The sequence below is a fragment of the Neofelis nebulosa genome, chromosome 4 (genome assembly GCF_028018385.1).
Source record: "Neofelis nebulosa isolate mNeoNeb1 chromosome 4, mNeoNeb1.pri, whole genome shotgun sequence".
NCBI classification, from domain to species: Eukaryota; Metazoa; Chordata; class Mammalia; order Carnivora; family Felidae; genus Neofelis; species Neofelis nebulosa.
Window position 1 is genome coordinate 28,614,953 of NC_080785.1, and position 23,415 is coordinate 28,638,367.

Consider the following 23,415-nt stretch of genomic DNA (forward strand, 5'->3'; position numbering starts at 1 on the left):
TAGCCATCGTGAAGCCATCATGATTCTTAGAAAGTTTACATTAATGCACTCAGCATCTAATGAGAAAATTTGGGAGAAACAAAAAGATAAGGAAAAGATTTATGTTTATAATCATTATCCACAAGACTGGCAATGGGTCGAATGGTTTCAAGATTCGACTGGGCTGGTTTCAAGATTTAGGCTGGTTTCAAGATTTGGTGACTACAGGGTGATGAAAGCAGGGTTTTTAATTTGGGCTACTGTATAATTTATAAATATGGCAAGAGTTTGAATAAATCACTGACCCTTCAAGAGTTGTCAGTGCTAAGTTAAGATTTCTCCATGGCTGTTTTTCCCCTTACAGTTGGGAAAAAGAACCAGCCCTTAGGCATGGAATTTTGGGCATGTAGACTCAATATCCAACATACTATTCAGTGATGTGTAGGTGCTAGCAATACTAAAGACTATTATCTGTTTCTTCAAAAATAACTGGCCTGAATTAATGTGACCTTGACAGTGGTATTAATTGACTTACCAGAGCTGTTCTGGCAAGTCTTCTGGAGGAACAAAAATAATATGTCCAGTTCAAAATATAGAAAATCTGTTCTCAAGTTATTTGGTTTCCAGACTTAAATTCCCATTGGCAATTTTTCACAACATCTACCTCAAAGATAGAAACCACTGCACCATGTTGAACAGGGCGGCAGAAGAAACAATTTTCAGAAAATTATGGAGATTGTTTCCCCATCTGAGGTACTGTTTCTCTTGAAAGCATCGTCCCCTTCAATCACTCTCCAGCTTTCCTCTTTCCCTTAATATTGTGGCAACAATCTCCCTTGGGCTTACCCCTCCTAGAAATTACCCAATACAATTTTTTGTTCTATGGTTTCTGTCATTCCCTGCTACTTTCCTCCCCGGAAACTGAAATGAACAGTAATTGACAGGTAATTAAGAGATCTGGGAGTATACAATGCACAGAAGAGGACTGGGTTTGCATGTTTGTGTTCTTGAAACTTGTGAGTTGATATTGGGAAATAGGGAGTCCAGCAAAGATCCAATGAACTTCATGGAAGTAATAGCAAGAACACCTTCAAATATCGGCAATACATTTACCAGCCCATACAAGTGTTTTTGTTTTTGTTTTTGTTTTATTTTCACTTTTTAAAATTAAGTTTTAATTTTAATTCCAGTATCGTTACGAACGCTTTTCTCATAAGCACTTTTCCCAGAGGGCACAGCAAACACCTGACCACTTAGTTTGCATTTCCCGGTGTCCAGAGTTCTCTGACTTCCTCAGGGATTCACGCCCAGCCCTGTCCCCTTCTGCAAAGGGAACTGTAATGTGGGCACTCATCCAGTTGCAGACTGGGCTACTTTTTGATGATAAAGAAGCCATCTAAGGGATCTTCCAAAAGCCTCATGGCCATGCTTACTCCATCCCCAGATATTTTTCTTTTGAGATGTTTTTCCTTTGAGAATAGTCATGTTTAAAAGCATCCATTTTAATACTAACCAGTATTTATTAGGACACTTACTAAGTGTTGGACACTGCATGAAATATTTTGCTTCAGGAAGTTGTCCCAATTTTTCAACTAAGGCAAATGAGACACGTTAAACAGTTTGCACAAAGTTAAAAAGCTGTTATCTGTCAGAGCTGAGCCACAGACTTAAGTCTGTTTTAATACAGAGGCTGTGTCTTTAACCACTAGAGTTCCCTGCCTCCCACGTGCATTAAGTCACCAGTGATAGTCTGGGTAAAAAATAAAAATATTCCAATAGCTTTATTTCAAAAGTAGAAGGCTTGGGATTGTTCTCCTTATGCACATGCAAAAGTCCAAAGGGAACTGTTTCATTCTGTTTTCCAGGAAAACACACACACACACACACACACACACACAAAACTCAACAGAAGGAAAATATGTTATAATCATGCAGCTCAACCAGCAGCCACTAAAGCAAGCCAAGGCACGTTGTGAGATCAGTGCAGTTTCATATTTTGGGAGTATTCAATGGATAGAATATAGTATTTTATCATTCATCTTTGGTTTGCTCATCCCCAACCCCCATTTCCCCCCTTCCACCGGCACTAAAATATTTTTTTTCCATTTGAAATATTAGATTAGGTAACTAACACGTTTGAGTAATCCCAAATGCTTAATAAGTGATGACACAAGGATTTATTTGGAATTACCTCAGAGTCCTCTCTCTGAACTTGAAGTGACCTGTGCCAGTGCGTCTCCTTTCCTTACGCATTTTCCATGTATTTCATATTTTTACCACCCCAACGGTGACTTCCCACTTAGGAATATCGTATGTGGAGGCAAAACTGGTTTTGTTTTGTCTTTTTTTTTTTTTTTGGCTTATGTTAAAAAAATTTGCATGCCGTTAAAAACAACGTTCACCACTGATAGCTTCTGAGTATAAGCATAGCTTTCCATCCTAACAAATCAAGATTCCCGTTAAACGTCCTACGAGTGTCTCTGAAAAGAGTCACCAGAAATTCTTGGCAGCATTTAGAGAAAAATAAGTGAGGGGGTTGGTATGTATTACCTTGCTCCTCCTGAATGTGGTGTTTCCAGCTTTGTGCTGGTCCTGGGTAGGAGCCACAACCCCCACTGCTGTCATGTGGATGAACCAAAAGCTGCAGAAAACCAGGGTAAACCTTCTAAAAAGACCATCATGAATATGTATAAATACATGCAGTTCCCCCCCCCCCCGACTCTTCCTTCAAAAAAAACCCCCCAAGTGTCCAAAAAATGTCGTTTAACGTTCCCAATTTTGCTGAAGGGTTTGCAAAGGGTTCCTCTGAGCAGCCACTCGTCGGTTTATTCGCTCACATGGATTCACGGGTTTTTAATCTGCGTGCCGCCACCACCCAGCCCCGGGCTCGAAGAGGAGTTAATCCCAGATAAATTCAGGGAGGGCAGTTTGCAGAGTGCAACCTGAGACTGACTTTTGATCATCTGTTTTTGTGTTTATATAACAGTGATCACTCAGATGGATCATCTGAGATTTCATTCAGGAGGAGAGGAAATTTAGCGGTTTGTGCTCGTGACAGCAGTATTTGGACCACAGCTTGTATGTTTGTCAATGACACGTTTAATTTTTAAAAATCCAAAATATATAACCCCATGACAGCTGTGTTGCTAAGAAACTGTTTAGTTTATAATAAAGGTTATATAGCTAATTGCACAATGTTTCCATCCGGAACACGTGGTTAGTCGTCTGAAAATTACTGCAGAATAGCTAATATGCAAACAGAGAATGTATCAGAGTAAAACCCTCCACTTTAGACTGCAAATTTGTCTTTAGGGTTTTAAAGATTATACTAATTTTACCACAAGATGGTTCTTTTAGAGAGCAGGACTTTTCATTTTCCAGTGTCAGTCCCTGGCTGGCCCCAATGCTCTCCTGACAATAGCTTGCACGGCCACTCGTGACCATAGCCTGACCTCTGCTCCCAGATCACACAGAGAAAAGGGATGGGGGCTTTGAGGGAGGAGGGGCATCAAGAGAGGATGCTAATATTCTTAGAACTCTGGCCTTACAATATTCACAAAGGAAATGGTATCATCGGGTGCTCCTTGGAGCCCTTAAGCCTCCATGTGTAGGTCCTGACTTGTCTTAAAACCTGGGACCAATCTTCCTCTAGAACTTCATTTCCCAACCATGTTCCTTTTTGATCCCATCCCACTGTTGGCCACTCCGGGAGGAAAGATGGGAAGACACTGTCACGTTGCTTCCTCATTGTCACTGAGTAGCTGATATCTCCATCTATTCAAATACATGTATTGAGTGCTTGCTGTTTATTAGGCATGAAGATAAGATATAGTCTCTGGTCTCCAGGATATATAGTCCAGGAGGACAGTGGGAAGATTAAGACATGGACACAAATAGTACGCAGCGCAAAGCAAAATATATTGTGAGACTGTGGAAAATGAAATATAACAGGAGTGGGTATTGAAGGAGGAAGATGAGTTCAGTTTTAAATACATCATGTCTGAATGTGAATGTGTGGGCTCAGAATCACGGGGGTGGGGGGCGTTTATTTGTGCTGGCAGTAAGGATTTGGAGGTCATGTGATATGAGTGGTATTTAAAGATAGCAGCTTGGATGAGGTCACCCAGGGAGACTGTGGAGAACAAGGCTCTTCTGCAGGATGCCCTTTTTCCCATCTCCTTGGGTCAATAAGCTACTTGTCTTTCAAGGTCTCTTGCAGGATGAATTAGGTGCTGTCCAGATTTAAAGAGTGGGAGGGGAATTCCAGGCAGGTAAGAAGTATGCGAAAAGGGGTGTGTCAAGAGGGGCCACGGCCTGTTCAGGGAGCTGCAGGTTGCTCAGGACGGCGTTAGCACATGTGGACAAGCGGTGGAAATGAGGCAGGGAGATCATCAGGGCCATGTCTGCCAGGCAAAGGGATTTGAATTTTATTCTGTAGAATATGAGCTACCCCTGAAGAATTTCAAACAGGTGGCTGCTGTGATCAGAACTGCATTTGGGACAAATATCAATCACTCTAGCATGTTAAAGACAAGTTGGGGTGAGTGGGAATGGAAGCGGAGCAACCAGTCAGGAAGAAACCAGTTCAGAAGCGACAGTCCAGATAATAGATTGTGAGTGACTATATGAGGGTTTTTGTGTTGTTCTGGGAGAACATATAGCATCTTCCAGGGGGGAGAAATTCTATTCACAGCCATAACTTTAGGGTGGCTCCTGTTAGATAAAGGGCTCATGGGATCTGCATCACACTAATTAGCTTGGAGGTGCAAAGGTAGACCCGAACTTCTCGTTGGGATGGGACCAGAGAGAGCTGAATTTGCTGTGCGTAACAGAGTGAAACAAATCTTGAATTCCCGAAAGTAATGTAGGGGGGACAGCAGTGATGCAGAAGCATGACAGAAGAGGAAGGAAGTGATACGCTAGCAAGAAAACACAGACTATTAAGTGGGATGAAATAGCCAGGGGCATGCGGGGGGAGGGAATCTCTGATGGTAAGTTAGAGGACTTCTCACAACAGTAAGGTCTCATGTTTGGTTTGAAGTCGTTTGTGTTGCTCTAATATCAATCTTCCTTGGTTTCCCCAATTTTCATGCAATGTCGGGGCTTTGGAAATCAAGAAGGAGGGCTGATTGCCATGGGTCAGTCGCCACATTAGGTCAGTATAATTTGCACCAGGGCCATTAAATCATAGGTTTGGTAGATGCAGGCTCGGAGCAGGGACCCAGAGACAACTATGAGGAGGAATTCTCCTCCATCCCAGGAATTCTCTGAAATCTTGCAGAAGACCATGGCCTGTCACAGAGATGGAATGAGATTTCCAACTGACTTTATCTAGAACATACATGCAGTTTCCCCCTAAAGTTATCCTAGAGTGTTCCTATAAAAAATTCCATAAGCAGAAATGGCATAAAGCAAAGAAGCAATGACTTAATTTGTATGGAAAAATTTGTGAGTATTCCCAGATCCAAAAAATAACCTCTCCTAGTTTTTTCTGGCACACAACTTCCTAACAAATGCATGAAATAAATTGAGATAAAGCACAGATGCTCACAGACGTGGTTCAAAGCTATGGAGGCTTGGTGCTGAGATGCTGAACACAGGTCCTGGTGAGGGGTCTTGGCTGGGCCCTCTCGCAGCCTGAGGTGTGCTTTACCCCTTAACTAGCTCACTGCAAAAAAAAAACCACTGAATGCTAGTCTCGGTTTTGGGTTTTTGGGGTTTTTTTCAAAGATGAAAATCCTCTTCGGATTCCTTTTGGTCGATGGAAATGGGTACTAACATAGGTCTTTCATAAAAGTGAAGAGGTATAATGCAAACTTTCAAAAATCAGGGTGTATATATATATATATATATATCTAAACATACACGTCATTTTTACTTGACATATATCTATAAATTTATATATAAGTATATAAATAATATAAATATTTTTTTCATATCAAGTAAAAATGATTACGTGTGTGTATGTGTGTGTGTCTAAAATATAATTTTAATTTCTCATGTCAAGTGAAAATGACATACCAGGAGGATGTGCCTTTTCTCTTCTGAGGTCTGGGGACCCTCTGGCCGTCCACCAGCAGTAGACCCTTTAGTGAAACACTGAACTACACTCATCTTGGAGAATGTCCCACCCTAGCCCTATAATCGATTTCCATCTCCACTGCTCCCATGAATTTGCTCTCATCAAGACCACCAGTTCAAGTGACCCCCTTCAGGCTGAGACAAAACTTGCTGAGACATTTTACGGCACTGACAGCACCTTCCTTGGGGCAACTCTGCTCTGCCACACAATTCTCCTCTCCTTCTGACCGGTTACACTCAGAATGCTTCTGCATTCTCCACACTCGCTGACCGTCCTCACCCAAACCGCCATCTCTAAATGCCACTCATACCATGTGACCCCCCAAGCCCCCATTTCCAGTAGGAATCTCATCCCCATCATTCTAGACCTGCCCACACAGTCAAAAGGACAGGCACTTCAGTCACAATGTATTTAAAACTGAAGTCATTTTCTTCCTCCAGCACCTGTTCGGCTGCATTCCTGTCCCACTCTGTGGCACTGCTATCCACCCAAATGGCCCGGCCAGGAACACAAGTGTCAACACAGACTCCTCTCTTTTGTTGCCCCCTGCCCCCTACGTTTAGCCCGTTACTAAATTCTGTGGAATATGTGCTTCCTTAGTCTCTGCTCTGTTTTGATTCCTTTACACTTACACAGAGTTCATAGTTCAAATTTGTGTCGTTTCATTCTTTTTTTTTTTTTTTGGTTTATTTATTTGTTTTGAAAGAGAGAGAGAGAAGGGCAGAGAGAGGTGGAGAGAGAGAGAGAGAGAGAGAGAGAGAGAGAGAGAGAGAATTCTAAGCAGGCTCTGCACTGTCAGCACAGAGCCTGACATGGGGCTCGAACTCACGGACTGTGAGATCATGACCTGAGACAAAGTCAAGAGTCAGTCAAGAGTTGGACGCTTAACCAACTGGACCACCCAGGCGCCCCTGTATCATTTTGTTCTTAAATGATAGCAATGGTCTCCCAACTGGTCTTCCTACCACAAGCCTGGACCTCACGGAAACCATCCTTCTCTTGGTTACACAGGTCATATTTTCAAAACCTTTATAAACATCATGTCATTCCTCCTCTTGAAATTCTTTGATGCTCCCAAGACTTTCATAATTAAGTGCACATTCCTTAGCTTGCACTAAGTCACTCAGATTGGGCTTCTGTAACTCTCAGTTCATCCCAGCTTTTTTTATTCATAAGTAGAAAATAGTATGAAGTTTTTGAAAGACATCTTACTAATGCATGCCTCTGCGGTTCAGATAGGCATATAATTTGGCCACGAAAAAGTTGGTAAACATGATAATTTGGTTGAAACCTAATTTCCAGTTTTGGTGTACCACAATGATGGGTCACAACCCCAATCTGGGAGATGGCTTTTTAGCTGCCATTCAGTCAATTAGTTCTTGTAAGGGCTTTTTGGAAGAGCTGCAAGTCAGAATAACTCAAAGGGATGGGTTAAAACAAACTATATATCCAACATCAGAGGACTAAGCAAAATAACCTAATTATCTAACCTAATTATCCAACAGTCACTGAACTTTCTCACATAAAATATGGTGGGTTATACAAAGGTATGTATGCTATCTTCCCCTTTTTGTAGAAAACAAAGTAATATGTATATTTAAGTATGCTTCAAGGAGAATCTAAAAGCATATACACTAACGGGTCATCAGTGGTTGTTCTGTGTGGGCAGGATTATGGGGATTCTTTAGGTTCTTTTGCTTATCTGTATACTCTGATTTTTCTTAATGATCACAGACTATTTTTGTAAAAACGTAGGCCATGCAAAAACTATACAATAGTTATATTTTCAATTCACCAAAATCATCAATACTATAAAAAAAGACTGAAATATTAACTCTTGACCAAATCCTTGTTTTTACAGAATTACATTAAACCCTATGATTTTCAACTATTTTCTAGATTGCTCTGTTTCCACAAACTTAAATATCCTTCCTTGTTCCCTGACTTCATCATGTGACCCTTTTTTTAGCCTGGCATCTTCTCTCTTTTATATATATAATATGTATAATATATATATGTATCTACATAATACGTATTAATATCTATAATATGTATAATATATATATGTATGTATATATATTTAGCATTTATTCATTTTTGAAAGGCAGAGAGAAACAGAGCACGAATGGGGGAGAGGCAGAGAGAGAGAGACGGAGACACAGAAACAGAAGCAGGCTCCAGGCTCCGAGCTGTCAGCACAGAGCCCGACGCACGGCTCGAACTCACGGACCACGAGATCATGACCTGAGCCGAAGTCGGCCGCTCAACCGACTGAGCCACTCAGGCGCCCCCTTCTCTCTTCTTTAAAAGTCCAATTCATGTGTCACCTTCCTTAAGAAGCCCTTCTTGACCCCTTCGCTGCTTTTGGTCAAGGGTCTATGGTGAACTGTGGCTTACAAGTTAAATCCACCTAACGTCTATTTTTGTACAGCCTGTGACCTAAGAAGAGTGTTTTCATTTTTCAATGGTTGAAAAAATCAAAAGAGGAAAGTTCACAACTCATGAATGTTATCTGAAATTTAAATGTGAGTGTCTATAAACAAAGTCCTATTAGAAGACAGACCTGCTCTGCTCACTTCTGTATTGCCTGTGGCTGTTTTTGCCCCGCAGGGCAGGGTTGAATAGCTTTGGCAGATACCTAATGGCCCAGAAAGTCTAAAATATTTACTCCTTAGTTCTTTACAGAAAAAGTTCGCTGACACTGACTTTAGATGATTAGGCTTCCTCAGTGCCCGCCCAGGACCCTACACCTGCCTCTGACTCTGTTCTTGCCGCAGATTCGGGAAGGGATGGTTTTCTCAGCATTCCCATTGCTTTGAGGTGGAGGACACTTTCTAATTGAACCTGGTCTCCCCAGCATTGAGCACAGGGTCTTAAACACAGGAAGCATCTGGTAAGGAAATGCATGATGCTTGCAGGAACGGCGTTAAACTAAACTCCCTCGATTGGAAGGTAAGGTACATGATGGGCGGCTCAGTTGGTTAAGCATCTGACTTACACTCAGGTCATGATCTCGCGGTTCACAAGTTTGAGCCCCGCGTCCATCTCTGTGCTGACAGCTCAGAGCCTGGAGCCTGTTTCAGATTCTGTGTCTCCCTCTGCTCCTCTTCTGCTTGTACTTTGTCTCTCTTCCTCAAAACTAAATTAAAAACATTTAAAAAAATTTTTTTTAAAGGAACGTAAGGTACATGAGGACAGGGATTTTATCTCTGGGTATCCTCAGCATCCAGAAAAGTATCCGGAACGTGGTAGGCACGTGGAAAATATTTGTGGAAGTCGTTAAGTACAGTAATGTTGGCACCATATTTCTGAGTTTTCTAGTTCTTAGATCAATTCTTAGCCTTTCAGACCATGCTATTTGATCATTAATGAGAATAAAACTCCACTTCCCAACCCTCAGAGAAACAGAGAAGCGAGTGTTAAGGTTGTCCCGGAAGGAAGCGGCTAAGAGGCCTTCTCAAGAACCAGTGGATCTACCCTACTCCTCGGTGCGTCTCAATATAGGCTTTTTGCAGCCTGGTACCTCCTCCTTTCACTCAGAGCAACTACGTCAGGGCAGGTATTAAATCAACATCCTGCTGACACTGAGTTATTAAATACCTGTGGCAGCACGGCTCTCGGAGCAGAGTGAGACGCAGCATCCTGGCTCTGTTTCAAATCGGGATGATGTGTACCTCAGGAGATTAACGTGCAAATATAAATCACAGCCTAAACACTTCATCTGGCCTTGGACGCTCTTCTCCCAGTGAGCTGAAAGCTCTTGTTAGAGGATGAACTAATTAGTGTTCATTCAAACTGTATGAGTTTGCAGGAAGGATAGACTAAGAATCCCTCTCCTGTGCTGAATGGAGAGAGTCCTAACACCGCAAATGTTCACAGTACTGTATTCCGAAACAACATTCTAGAAAGGGTTTTCCTGAATGCTAAATATACCCACTCAGTTTCTGATCCTGTCACACCTGTGTTGTGATGGGCTTTATAACATTTTGTTTTGTAGATTGAGTCTGAGGGTCCATGTCTTTGTTTACATTTTGTGAAGTTCCCGGGAAGTGCATGCCGCTCTCTCCTCGGGCCCAGACATTTCCAGCAAGGTAGATTTTATTTGTTTGTTTGATTGTTTGTTTATTATTTATTTGTTTTTAAATGTTTATTTATTTGAGAGAGAGAGAACACAAGTGGGAGAGGGGCAGAAAGAGAGAGAATCTCAAGCAGACTCCATGCTATCAACACAAAGTCCAATGCAGGGCTTGAACGCACGGAACCGTGAGATCGTGACCTGAGCTGAAGTCGGATGCTCAGCTGACTGAGCCGCCCAGGCATCCCTAGCAACGTAGACTTTTAAATGCAAAGGTCAGAATATCTGTTTGCCAATCACTCACTTCTGGTGAGAAGGCCTGGCCCGTGTCCCCAGCCATATGGCTCTTGGCCGCCCAGATCACTAACCTCTTCTCCTCACTCCAGAGAATTTCTCCACACCGGCTTTCTGGGATTCATGTGTGGTTTTATCAACCCTGATTTATCAGCAACCGTTTGCCCCTTGGCCTCATCATGATGAAGTCAGAAGTATTTCCAATTTAGAGGAGCCCTGTTCTCATGCACATACAAAGGGGATGGGAAAAGACGTTTGGCCTTGGATTACTGTTCTAAATAAACACACATGTACGTGCGCACTCACACAGACACGCGTCTTTTAAGAACCTGCGTTTTAGCTTTCTGTTTGTTTGCATATTAATAATGGGCATGATTGTGAACACTAATGAAAACAGTAAAGTCACTGAAAGTAGAAACTGAAATCTCCACCACTGTTGTGAGAACAGGGACCCTTTAGGAGGTTTGAGTCTGGAGAGAAGCAGGGAGGTGATGTCACGTACAAAGGGACCAGGCTGTACAGTCAGAGATACGCATGGTCACGTGCAAACTTGACTTCTTTGAGCCCGCTGCCTCCCGGAATTGTTTCCTCATCTCTAAAATGGGGACAGCCCCTTTTGACGTTTTCGTGAAATATATTCATGAGACAATGTAGATAGTTCAGAAGATGTCAGCCGCTCCCCACGTGGAGCCAGCTAGCTCGGAGGTCGCTGGCACCCACCTTCAGAGGTTATATAGGCCGTTCTCTCTGAGTAAGACAATGGCAGAACAATAGAAACAGACCCAAGAACTATTGGAGAAATATTCTAGTGAAACAAAATCCGCTTGATTGAAGATAATCCAAAGCTTTGTATGTAGAGCAAACAATTATTGAATGAGTGGCCCAGAGAGTTTTGCCAGGACCACTGTTAGACTCTGTAGGACACAAAGGAAACACTGCTAATCATAGTTAAGACAAAGGACTTTAGAAGAGATTTATAGCTTTCATAAGTTGGAGTGGAGCACTGGAGCCAGATGAAGGAAATCTCGGATATGTCTTTCTCTAATTTGATTTCAGGTCTTCCTTGAGTGACGGGGAGGTGATATTTGGGGATTAGAAATACATGTGCCTTTGTCCCCGGATGTGTGTCGAGGACGTCAACGTCACCGTTTGTGGAGGGCACACAAAGGCTGAGGTCCACTGGACTAAGGCTCATCTAAGGAAAGTTCAAAGGGAGTTTTGAGAGGTGAATCTTCAGTGTCGGCTACAAGATAACTGCATTCAGGGCTTATTTTCCAGGAATTCCCCTAACACGATTTCCTCTATCAAGAAGCTTTCCTTCACTTTTTTTCTTTCCTCCGGAAATAGTTGACTTTAATTGTAAATAATTGAATTGACTCCTGGGTACCTATCAGCCTTTTGGGAATGGGTCTAACATCAGTGCGTCCAGGATGGTGATGGCCACTTCAGGAAGTTTCCTACAGCTTTTATCTCACTACCAAGAAGACTCTGAAGAAAATTTTTGATTTCAGACATTTTAGAAAGAGCTCTGATCGAATTTTCTTGGATGTGAAAAAACAAAGAAAGGAAAATGCTAAGGACCCAAGCCCTTTTTGGGTAAGAATGTCATATTTTTAATATTTAGCAATGTTACATACACACCTCACATATGCATCAACTCAAACACACAAAAATTAGTTTGTTTTAAAAAAACCCAAAAACTTCAATCCAAATTTATTGGGATTACAAAAATAACAGCACATTTCATTAACTCACAACAGCTCGGAGTTACCAACACATCCAGGGATGTAAGAGCATCTTTAAATAAACTGCTTCTTGCCAATACAAATCTCATAACATAAAAAAGTAGTTTATTTTCATATTTACAGAAGAAACATGCTGGTTGTTTCTTAAAATTCTTTTTGGAATTAATGGGTGAGGCTATTTTTAAAGTCAGGAAACATTTCAAACTGAAGAAGGTACTTTAGAAACAGGTCACAATGCATTCGATTTAATACCGCTGAATGATTCTGCATCCTCTCTTCTCAAGATCATGTTTTTATCGCAGAGCTTCTGGAACTTCCACCTAGAAGAATGGGGAATTCTCTTTCAATAAAACAACACAAATGATAAAACGAAAACTATCTGTAGGGCACGTCTCGAGCAGTGTTCTCTGAAACTACCTCAGATATAGATTGATTATTGCTGTGTGATATTCAAATTTTATATGATACATTAGGCTTTATTTTTAAGGTTTATTTGTATTTTTATTATTTTTTAAAGTTTATTTATTTTGAGAGAGAGGGCTCATGCGCGCGAGTTGGGGAGGGGCAGAGAGAGAATCCCAAGCAGGCTCCGAGTTGTCAGCACAGAGTCCGACGTGGAGCTTGATGCCACAAACCGTGAGATCATGACCTGAGCCGGAATCGAGTCAGATGCTCAACCTACAGAGCCACCCAGGTGCCTCTATATTGTAAATTAGGTTTCAAATCACCTGAAATTTTGTGGTAAAAATTTTGACAAGTGATAATCTTTTTTGGAATATAGATTATATTCCCTGATTTTCTTATTAAGGAAATCAGGATTTTTATATATTGGTGTGCCTTAAAATAGGCCTGGCCCTTCTGGAACCGAGATGCTAAGAAGGTGGCCCAGGCTCATTCTCCAGTGGCAATGTGCCCACTGGTCACCTGCTCCTGGAATTCCGAATGTGGATGCTTGCTCTTGCATGCTGCAATATTTTAAACATTAATAAATATGTTGAGAGGTGACTTTGGTACCATCGTGTCATAGGGGCTCCCTCACTTACCACATCCGTGCCCCAACTCTGCTCTTGGGTTACTTACCCGCCTTAGTTGTTTTATGCTGCTTCCTCGAATAGCTTCCATGAGATTCTCATGAGCTGATCTCAGTGGGGTAGAAGGTCGGGAAGTGTCTTCTACTTTCTTCTCTTGCACTGACCTCAGGGAATTTTTAATTTCCTTTAGGATATTGTTTGGCTGTTTTTTAACCTTTTTCCCTTTTTTCTTCTTCCGTCCATTTTGTAATGCCCGCTGGGCACTCTCCTGTTGTTTGATGACTTCTGCAATGTTTCGAGTGATGAGTTTTTTCTCTGGGAGTGGAGGAGGGGGGGGTGGGGGAGGAGGTGGCAGCTTTTGGGGAGGAGGAGGAGGGGGGGGGTGGGGGAGGAGGAGGGGGTGGGACCACAGGAGATGGAGGGCGGCTCCTCCTCACAGTTTGGACTTTCTTGGGGAGTTTGGGGGATGACCAGGGAGAGTGCCTGGGAGATGCATGAGGGGAAGAGCCAGGTGTTCCTCTCTGCCAGACTTTGGTCCTAAGATTGGCTCCTCCATCACAGCCCTCTTGCTGTTTTTGTTCCTGCATCCGCTTCTGCCTCTGTTTATCCATATTTCTCGTTAAGAGGCTCGTCATGCTCATTCTTGGTCCTGGGAGCTCAAAATGGTAACCCAGTCTCAGCAGCGTGGTGTTCTCCCTGAGCAGCTTGACGATCTCCATCTCCACCTGGCTGCCCATGATGTGCCTCTGGTTGTGGAAGCGGAGCTCCGTGAGCACCGTGTTGTGCTGCAGAGCCCGCATTATGGCCAGGATCCCCTTGCCTGTGATAAAGTTGGACTCCACGTTGACGTTGGTGATGTACCGGTTGACTTTGAGCATTTCCGCAATGGCCATGGCCGCGCTGTCGTCCGCGCGTGTGTTGGCCAGACTGAAGGTCTTCACCACCGTGTTGCCCTTGAGTGCCTCGGCGAAGCGGGCGAGGGTCTGCGACGTGATGTTCTCGATGTTGTTCAAGTTGACCTCTGTGGTGTCAGGGTCGTCGTTCCTTATCTTTTCCAAGGCATCCTCAATCACGGTAGGATTTCCGCAAGGGTGAATGGCAGCTGGCGACTCTGTATTCCTTCCACTGTGGCCATTGGTCAAATTTATGTTTTCGATTTGACTTTTAAATGTCTTTGGCTTAGAGTTATCAGAATCGGTGCTATCATAATTTACAGTTCCATTAATACCTTTCTCCTTCTCAGCTGTTCCTTCCTCTTCCTCCTCTTCCTCCTCCTCCTCTTCCTCCTCCTCCTCCTCTTCTGTATACACCTCCTCAGAAATCTCACTGTTACTTCCAGTGAAAACAAGCTCTTCCTCACTCTCTTCTTTGTCTTCTTCTGCAACCTGAAGAGCACAGTAGCATCAGTAAATTGGTCATTTGTCAGCACATTTTTAAAAAATTTACAAAAGTAACACATGGTTTTGCAATAGATCAAACCACTATGTTGTACATCTAAAAGCAAAACAATGTTATATGTCAATTATATCTCAGTACATAAAAAACGGAAATAACACACGGCAAGTAATACAAAAGCATGTAAGGAAAAAAGACCACTCTCTTGCTTCTGACCTCTCTAGTTGGGGTGATCAGGGTTAACCTTTCATTGCATATCTTTCAAGAGCTTTTATAAACAAACATTTCATTTGTTTTCTGCAGCATAAATATCTAGAATTCAACACACTGTATTAAAATTTACTATCATTTTGTCAATTTGAATAAATGAGTCAGAACGTCAGCTTTGGAAAACCCTTGATCCATTTCTCATTCTCTTTAACAACTTGCTCTGAACTATGTGACTCCTTGTTTACTTAGAATTTAGCAAATTCAACCCTCCCTTCTGGAATCACTCCTCTGCCCTTCCTCATTTCTCCATCCCGAAGAAACAAATGACAACGAAAATACACATGTTAATGGATTCCCTTTCTGAACGCTCAAAAATTCTTCCCCCGATTTGCCTCCAGTAGCAGCTGCGACAGCCACGGAGTGCTCTGTGCCCCGGCTTGTCTCAGTGAAGCCAGAGGCAGGGGCATCCTTTGCTTCTCCAGCGAGAACCTACCTCTGGGGTAGGGCCTGGCACAGGGTCTCAGAGGCCCCGCACCACCTGAGAGTGGCCGCTGTCCCTGTTGCTGCTGTGGGGAAGAGAAGCCGAGGGGGCAGGGCTGCTGTTCTTAGCTGCAGGTCAAAACGTAGCTCGATGCAGAAAAACATTCAGGTCACCCTTTGCAGCAAATCAACTTGAAATCTCATGCTGGGGCAGGGTTAAATGAGATGGACTGCGGAAGACAGCAGGTGGGAAAGATAATGGCCCCTGGCCCTAACTGGATTCCAACCATCACGTGAAACAGCAGAGAACAGTAGAAAATCTTGAAGCAAGCCATTGCCCGGGCCTCATGGTCTTAAATTATTTACCATGTATCAATTATGAAAGACTTTCAGGCAAACACAGTCTCAATGCTATCTTTGTCTTTCCTGCTTACAAGACTTTGTACTAAGAAGCCTGAATGACACCTTCTTTCTCTTTTTCTTGCTATCTTTTCTGATTAAAAAAATAAAAAATTCTGGAAATTGCTAACAGAGTCTGATTTCCCCGAATGCTATCTTTTTAGCCCTTTCTTTTATCTCCTCTAAGGCCCCAAGCCCTCCCTTTCCCCCCAGGGCTCCTGCCGCCTGAGGCATGTGGAATGAGCTTTGGAAAACACTGTGCACGTCTCCAGGTTTGTTTGCCCAGTTGCTACCACAAAATAGCCTCCAGTTATCCACTTGTTTGGAGTGGCAGGCACCAAGCGATGGCCTGGGGAAGGGGTCAGCCACTCCTGGGATGGTTATCCGGTCTTTATTTACTTACTTCTTCAGGAGCAGGAGGATGGGGAATACTACGTGCGTGCGTGTGTGTGTGTGTGTGTGTGTGTGTGTTTGTGTGAAGTTTTAGCTGTTTGGGTATTTGGAGGAAAGGGGCCTTCTCAAAATCTAAGGTAAACTGCCCTTCATGCCAGCCTTACATGTTATCCCCTATCCCCCGGAAGACCTTCAGGCTCTTATCTGCAAGAGATGTTTTCCCCTCAAGATGTATCTGAGAGGGGCACCTGGGTGGCTCAGTTGGTGGAGTGTCCGACTTCCACTCAGGCATGACCTCACAGTTCCTGTGTTCGAGCCTGGCGGCGGGCTCACTGCTGTCGGTGCAAAGCCAGCTTTAGATCCTCTGTCCTCCTCTCTCTGCCCCTCCCCTGCTTGTGCTGTCTCAAAAATAAATAAAAACAAACAAGCAAAAATGTGTCTGAGAGACAATATCTGAAACTGTTATCCAGCAATGAGTCTTAATGTAACATCTAAATGACACTTCTTCCAGAAAGCCTTCTTTGACACTTCCTTATATTATCCCCTCATATTATCCTTGCCATATAGGGCATTGTACTTCCCCCAGTGAAGTACTTACTTACTTACTTACTTATTAATTAATTAATTTATTTATTATTTAGAGAGACAGAGCAGAGCGGGGAAGGGGCAGAGAGAGAAGGAGAGAGAGAGAGAGAGAGAGAGAGAGAGAATCCCAAGTAGGTTCCCTGCCGTCAGCTTATGAACCATGAGATCATGACCTGAGCCAAAGTCAAGAGTCGGAAGTTTAACTGACTGAGCCACTGAGGCACCCCAAGTACCTATTTTAATTACTTGTTTGTCATTTTTCCCAAAAGACTGTTAACTGGGTAAGGACAGGGATCCTGTCTGTTTTGTTTACCTAGTGCAGTGTTTAGCATATAGTAGGAGTTCAATAAATATCTGTTGGCTGAACGGATCTAAATTGACATTGTCTACCAGCCGCTGATAGGATGGGTCCAGTGCGCAGCGGGTGACTGTCCCCAGTCATCTGGAACTGAGAGGTTTCCCAGGATGCGGGATTTTCAGTTCTTAAATCTAGATAGTCCCAGACAATCTGAGATGGTTAGCCAGCCACCCTAGGTGGGGGACACCTAAAAGAAAGACACCAGAAGGGAGAAAAGTGTCTGGAGACGGAGTTAAGAGGATATGAAAAAATAATCTTTGCCTACTTCCTATGTTATCTGGCTTTTGGACTGACTGCACTGTTCCAGGTCTGCTATCTGCCAGTGCTCTGGAGTTAACCTTGATCCTTGTGAGAATGGGGGGTGGGAAGGTGGGGATGGGGTGAAGCATGAGGGCTAGTAGAGAGAACATGAATGTTGGCACTCTCGGGGAATAAATAAGGCAACAAGAAGGTAGTGGCCAACCATGTCTCCTGATCACCTCCCTGGCATCTTTACGTGAACAAGAGGCAAGAGGCTTGGTTTTCGGTTCTGGTTCTGGGTCTACCCCTAAAGAGCTGGCTGACTGTAGTCAAATCAGTAAACCTCTGAGAGGTCTCAGTACAGTTGAGCGGTCCTCAACTGTGGTGTGTGCCATAATCACCTAAGGGGCTTGTGAGACCACAAAATGCTGGGCCCCACTCCCAGGAGATCTGGGGGAGCCCTAGAATGAGCAGTTCTAAGAAATTCCCAGGTAATGCCGATGGGTTGGGTACTCACAATTTGAGAATCGTGGTCTTGGCATCAGCAGACCTCAGTCTGAATGTCAGCTCTCCTAATAAACTGTTAACTTCAACTGAATTTCTTAACCTCTCCTAGTCTCAATTCTCATGTGCAAGAGTAAGAATTCAACTAAATAATATGAGTGAATTTATTGGCACCTATGCCTGAGACCCAGAAGATACTCAAATTAGTGGGGGCTAGACCCTCTGGCCTCCAAGGCCCCTTGGAGATTAATGCAGCCTAAGTTTGTGTGAACCCAAGTGGACAGAGGCTGTCATTCAATAGGAGTTGAACATGGTTTTCATAAGCCTTTCAAAGCCAATGGCCTGATAACCAAGACTCCCATCTCCTTCTTGTGGTCCATATTGCACTGTTCTTCACTTACATGGCCACTCCTTCCCCTACCCACCTGCCAGCTGCCTTGAACTTTGTCCTGTGTGGGAATGGATTTATAGGCTCCGAGGCTTCTGCTCAGCACCCCCTTGTGACTACAGAGACAGCTGGCCGGCTGGGAAAGTGCAGTGGCAGAAAAGTTAACTACCCGGAAGGGAATCGAAGTTCATCAACACACAGCCTCTCTAATTGAGCTGATAAGCCCCTGGCAGGGATCAGCAAAACCTTTGGCAGGATCAGGACGGGTTCCATCATAACGGACAACAGGCTTTGCTCTTTGATTCCTACAGATATAAAGACATTCTGACATGAAAATGCCTTTGTTGGGTTACTGCTGTGATAGCTATCTGTCCTGGATATTCTGTGGCAATTTTCATCTTTTTATCAAGGAAATTCTTTAAGAACTATAATCAAAATGTTATAGTTTATATATTTTATCAGATTTTTGACACATAATCCCACATGAGGAGGGGAAAAGGACCTCTGAAAATCATAAGTTGTGGAGAAACTGACCAGCCCAATCCTGGCCTCACTTTCCCCTTCCACCCCTCAGTGCAGGCAGACACCGTGGCCTTGGCAGACCCTGGCTTGATCCCAGTGGCCCTTCCCGCAATGATTGACATGAACAAGGCTCACACATATCTTGCTACAAATGTGGCCCACACACCCTATCATCAAGATCATCTAACAGTGCCTAGATTAGTACTGTGGAAGTCTTTGCCATTGGATTCAGGCCATTTTGATTTTAGATGATTCTAGTGTAGCCCACAGGTTTTAAACTGTTGCTCCTGACCTGTGTTATTGCACAGGTTCAGGAGTTTATTATACTGTATTCAAATTGCTATTTTCCCAGAGCATAGTCTTTTGAACTTTCCTCTCTTAACGATCTGTAAGGCAAATCCGAAGTAACTGTTTACTGGGCAGAACACAAGAGCTTAAAAGACCCGAGCTCTAATATAAGCACATTTCCCGGTCTCAGGATCACCATTATAAAGCAGGAAGGAATCTTAGAGGTTATCTACTCAGGCATGTTTAACTTGGGTCCCCAGGTGGGTTTTGGGATGTAGGTCGTCATTTTGAAATGCCATGTAAAAGGTTGTGTGTGTATGCACAAGACACGGACAGTATCTGCAGGAGAAGTTTTGTAACTTATCAGAATCTCAAAGGGGTTCTTGATTTACAAAAGAAACCCTAGATTCAACTCCCTCAATGGACAGGTGGGAAAGAGAAGCCTGCAGAGATGGACTATCTGTTCAAGGTCTAACAACTTAGGGACAGCACAGGGACTCGAAATAAGGCCCCCTGGCTCTCAGTCCTGCGTATTTCCCACCACTGCTCACTTTTCGGTGTTGGAAAAAAAAAAAAAAAAGAATCATTTTTACTGTAGTCACCATTACAGTCAAAGCAACCAGAGTACCCACTTCTGTCTTTATAGAAGGAAGTAAATCTACCTAACTGCAATATATATGTAATGTCACACACACTATGCCACATCAGCAACTTGTAACTGAAATTAGACTTATGTTTGGCAATATATCTAAACCCATGCCTTGCTTGTGAATTATTTTCCTCTTGAAAATGCCATCTTGATTGACTAAAAGTCAATCGAAGGATCCCAGCTAATAATTTTACATATTATGTTCCCCGGGTGGCCTGAGGAATTGTTCAGTAGCAGGTGCAAATGGGTTATGAGGAAAGAAAAGTGAAGAGAACTAAAAAGTTAGAGAAAACAGGTTCCCGGGTTGGGGGTGGGGGTCGGGGGTAGGAGTAGCTAAGGAAAAAACCCGAGAGCCTACCTTTCCACACTCCCCCAGCCTCTCCTTCTCCAAGAGTTTTTGGGACTCCTTTTCCCAATAGGCCATCAGTGCCTCTCTGCTGAATGTCCCCGTGGGGGTTTTCTCGGTCAGACTCTTTTGCCTTAGCCCCACGGGAAGGCTGTGATCAGGTTCAATGTCTTCCAACTCCCTCTCTAGCTCCTTCAGCTCCTCAGCTGACAGGGAAGCGAGAAGTTCATCCTCATCGATGGATTCATATTTGCTAAGTCCTCTCCTGTAGCCAAAGGTAGACATGGTCCCTGCTTTGTCAGACCCACAAGGAGCTTGGAGAACCAGGCATTCAAGGCAGCCGGCAGCAGGCAGGGAGGCAAGTAGGCAGGCTGGTCAGCAACTGGAACTCAGAGTGGCCTTTTAAGAGTGGTGATACAGGGCCGTGACAATGCAGAGAGGGGGTGAAAGCATGGGCTGTTTTAAGCAGCAGACGTCAGCTAGACATTTGAACACAAAGAATGTCACATCGGTGGTGGACAGAGGTCTCAGAACCAGCGGGGATTATTAACATACTGGCCAGGGACATATTTAGCTGAGCCTGATAGCTCATGAGGACAGGCAGGGAGTGTTGCAGATAGGGAGTAACACAGTCCTCACTTTGTGTTCAAACAACAGGAGAATGAAATTTATTTTGACAATGACTTGCTCCCACCACCATGGCCATGAAAAGATTCTTTGATTACAATCTCAGAGGTTGAGAAATGACTACACATCACTCTATAAGCAGTTATTCAGGTTCTTCTAAAATCATATTGTGGGTGGCGTTGATGGTAACAGAAGGCTATAATAACATAGAGGCTTAAACTTTCATTGTGTTTTTGCAGTTTACAAGCCACTAAGCATAACAAGTCCTGTGAGATGATTATCCTCCTTTACAGATTTTGGCAACTGAGGCTCTGAGAGATGAAGTGAAAACTTGGAAGCTGGAAGTACAGAAGTGGCTTTCTCTACTGCACAAAATGGCTTCTTTCTCTTCACTCAGAAGTATTAGTACATAACTAGATCTGCAAATAAAACTCCAAAAAGACAAATAACAATGCTGGGTATAGTTTATTAGTGCTAAGCACTTTATATATTTTTATCTCATTTAACCCCACAGTCCTGTCAGGTGTATTTTGTCATCCATATTTTACCAGTACAGCCACAGAGAGGTTGAGTAACTAGCCCACAGCCACAGAGCTAAAAAAGTGGTGAAACTTGAATTTGAACCCAGATTGGTGTGTGGGCTGAAAGCTGAAGGGATGCTAACATGAAATTATATCTATATATTTGTCCATATTCTTATGAGTGTGAAAAAATATATACACACTTTATAGGAGTTCATCAATATATCATTTTAGCATACAGATATATAAAGAGCTGTTAAAATGTGTATGCATAGAAATATACACTTATTAATACATGCATAATATGTCATACTTTGTTTATTACGTTCTGCAATTGGTGAGTATTTGGGTTACTTCCAGGTTTAGGCTGTTGTAAATAATGCTGTGAACATGTATGTGCAAGTCTTTGTGCAGTCATATGTTTTAATTTTTCTTGGGTATATAGTAGCAGTAGAATTGCTGACTTGTATGGCATATTTACATTTAACTTTTCAAGAAAATGCAGAGTTATTTTCCAAAATGGCTGCCTCCAGTTACATTCCCATCAGCCATGATGTGAGTTCCAGTCTCTCTGCCTCCTAATTCGTTCCTGCCCATCTTTCTGATTATAGCCATTTCAGTGGGTATTAAGTAGGTCTCACTGAAGTTTTAATTTTCGTTCTTCTTATTACTAGTAATGTTGAGCATCATTACATGCGTTTATTTTTACCTCGATAAAGTATTTTTCGGGACAAATCTTACAGTCATTCTAAGTTGGGTCGCCTTGTTACTATTGGTCTGTAAGAGTTCTATAACATATTCAGGACTTCAGCAAGTGTATGGTTTGCAGATATTTTCTTCCACACTGGTGTCTTTTGAAGAGTCTACTGCTTGAATTCTTGGAGTTATCTAAGAAATGGTCCCTAATCCCAGATCAGAGATTCTCATTCTTATGTTTTCTTTCTGAGTGTTCTATAGTTTTAGGTGTTTATATTTAGGGCTGTTACTCATTTCAACTTATATTTACATATGTATAAGGTGAGGGTCTAAATTCATCTTTTTGCATACAGATATCTGATTGGCTTAGCAACTTTTTTGGAAAAGACTATACTTTCCCCTATTGAATTGCATTGGTGCCTTTGTGAAAAATTTATTGGCCATAAATGTAAGGATTAGTTTCTTGGAGAGTCAGTTCTGTTCTATGGATCTATATGTCTATTTTTATGAGATACCGCCTTGTCTTAATTGCTATGGACTTGTAGTGCCCGTTGTAAGTTCTCCAACTTTTTTTTTTTTTTTGCAAGAATGTTTTGGCTAATATGATCTTAACTCACTCATGATGGTATTCTGCCTCCAAAAATAACTATGACTCTTCAATGATACTGATGAGAGCGATGATTATGAAATTAGAAATGGTGAGTTCGTTGGTTTTTTATGGGCTGTAGCATATACCTTTTGTGTAGCCTCACTGGTCACACATTTTTTTTTATGTGAAAATGGGTTTGATTTTTGGAAATGACATCAAATCACAATAGCCAGATTTGGTGAATGAGATGAGAGTTATTCAGCTGTATAACACATGTTAGGTAAAATAATGACTATAGCTGTATAAAAACCTAGGTGTTTTTTGAAAGCAAAGAGATGAGAAGAAAATACAAGGGGTATGTAATTATGTACAAAAAAAATAGTGGAATTGTGTTTTTCCTCTTTCTCCCGTCCACCCCCCTCCCTTGTTTAATTTTTCTGTAACATTTTAATATTATTTTTATTTGACAGTTGATTAAACACACACTTTATGCCAGATTCCTGTTTAGGTGCTGGGGTTAGAGTAGTGAAGAAAACCAACAAAATCCCTTCCTTTGTGGAGTTTACATTCTTTAGTTGGAGGAAACAGACATAATATAAATAAACAAATAAATACAAACCATATCCGGCAGCTCTATGGAGAGAAATAGAACAGGGTAACAGGGAAGAGAGAAGGTTGTGGGGATAATATTGCATGCAGGTAAGATCTCTATAATAAGGTGACATTTGAGCACACACCTGGAGAAGTAAAGGCTTGATGCATGCAGATTTTAATATATATTTATTTGATGTGACTATAAAATTATTACTGAGATATTCTTGGAATCAGATTCTAGGCTTTCAAAGGGACTTTGAAATACATAAGTCCTCTATCACTGCATAAGTGGTCACCTAGAGTTTGCTTGAACACTTTCAGTGAAAATTATACATTAGCAAAAATTCATTTCATTGTTGGATGGCTCAAATCATTAAAAACAATGGTTTTCTATTGTGTTGTAACTGGTCTCTTGAAAAAAATCA

The 23,415-nt window shown here is 42.4% G+C and overlaps 1 protein-coding gene across 1 annotated transcript; it reads right to left on the bottom strand.

Moving 5' to 3' along the window:
• Nucleotides 1-12,131: 12,131 nt before the first annotated feature.
• Nucleotides 12,132-20,405, bottom strand: LMOD2 (leiomodin 2). The gene is given in 4 exon segments (XM_058724433.1): nucleotides 12,132-12,495; nucleotides 13,256-13,588; nucleotides 13,590-14,591; nucleotides 19,976-20,405. Coding segments are annotated over 4 exon segments (1,635 nt in total). The 5' UTR covers nucleotides 20,249-20,405; the 3' UTR covers nucleotides 12,132-12,468.
• Nucleotides 20,406-23,415: the final 3,010 nt, after the last annotated feature.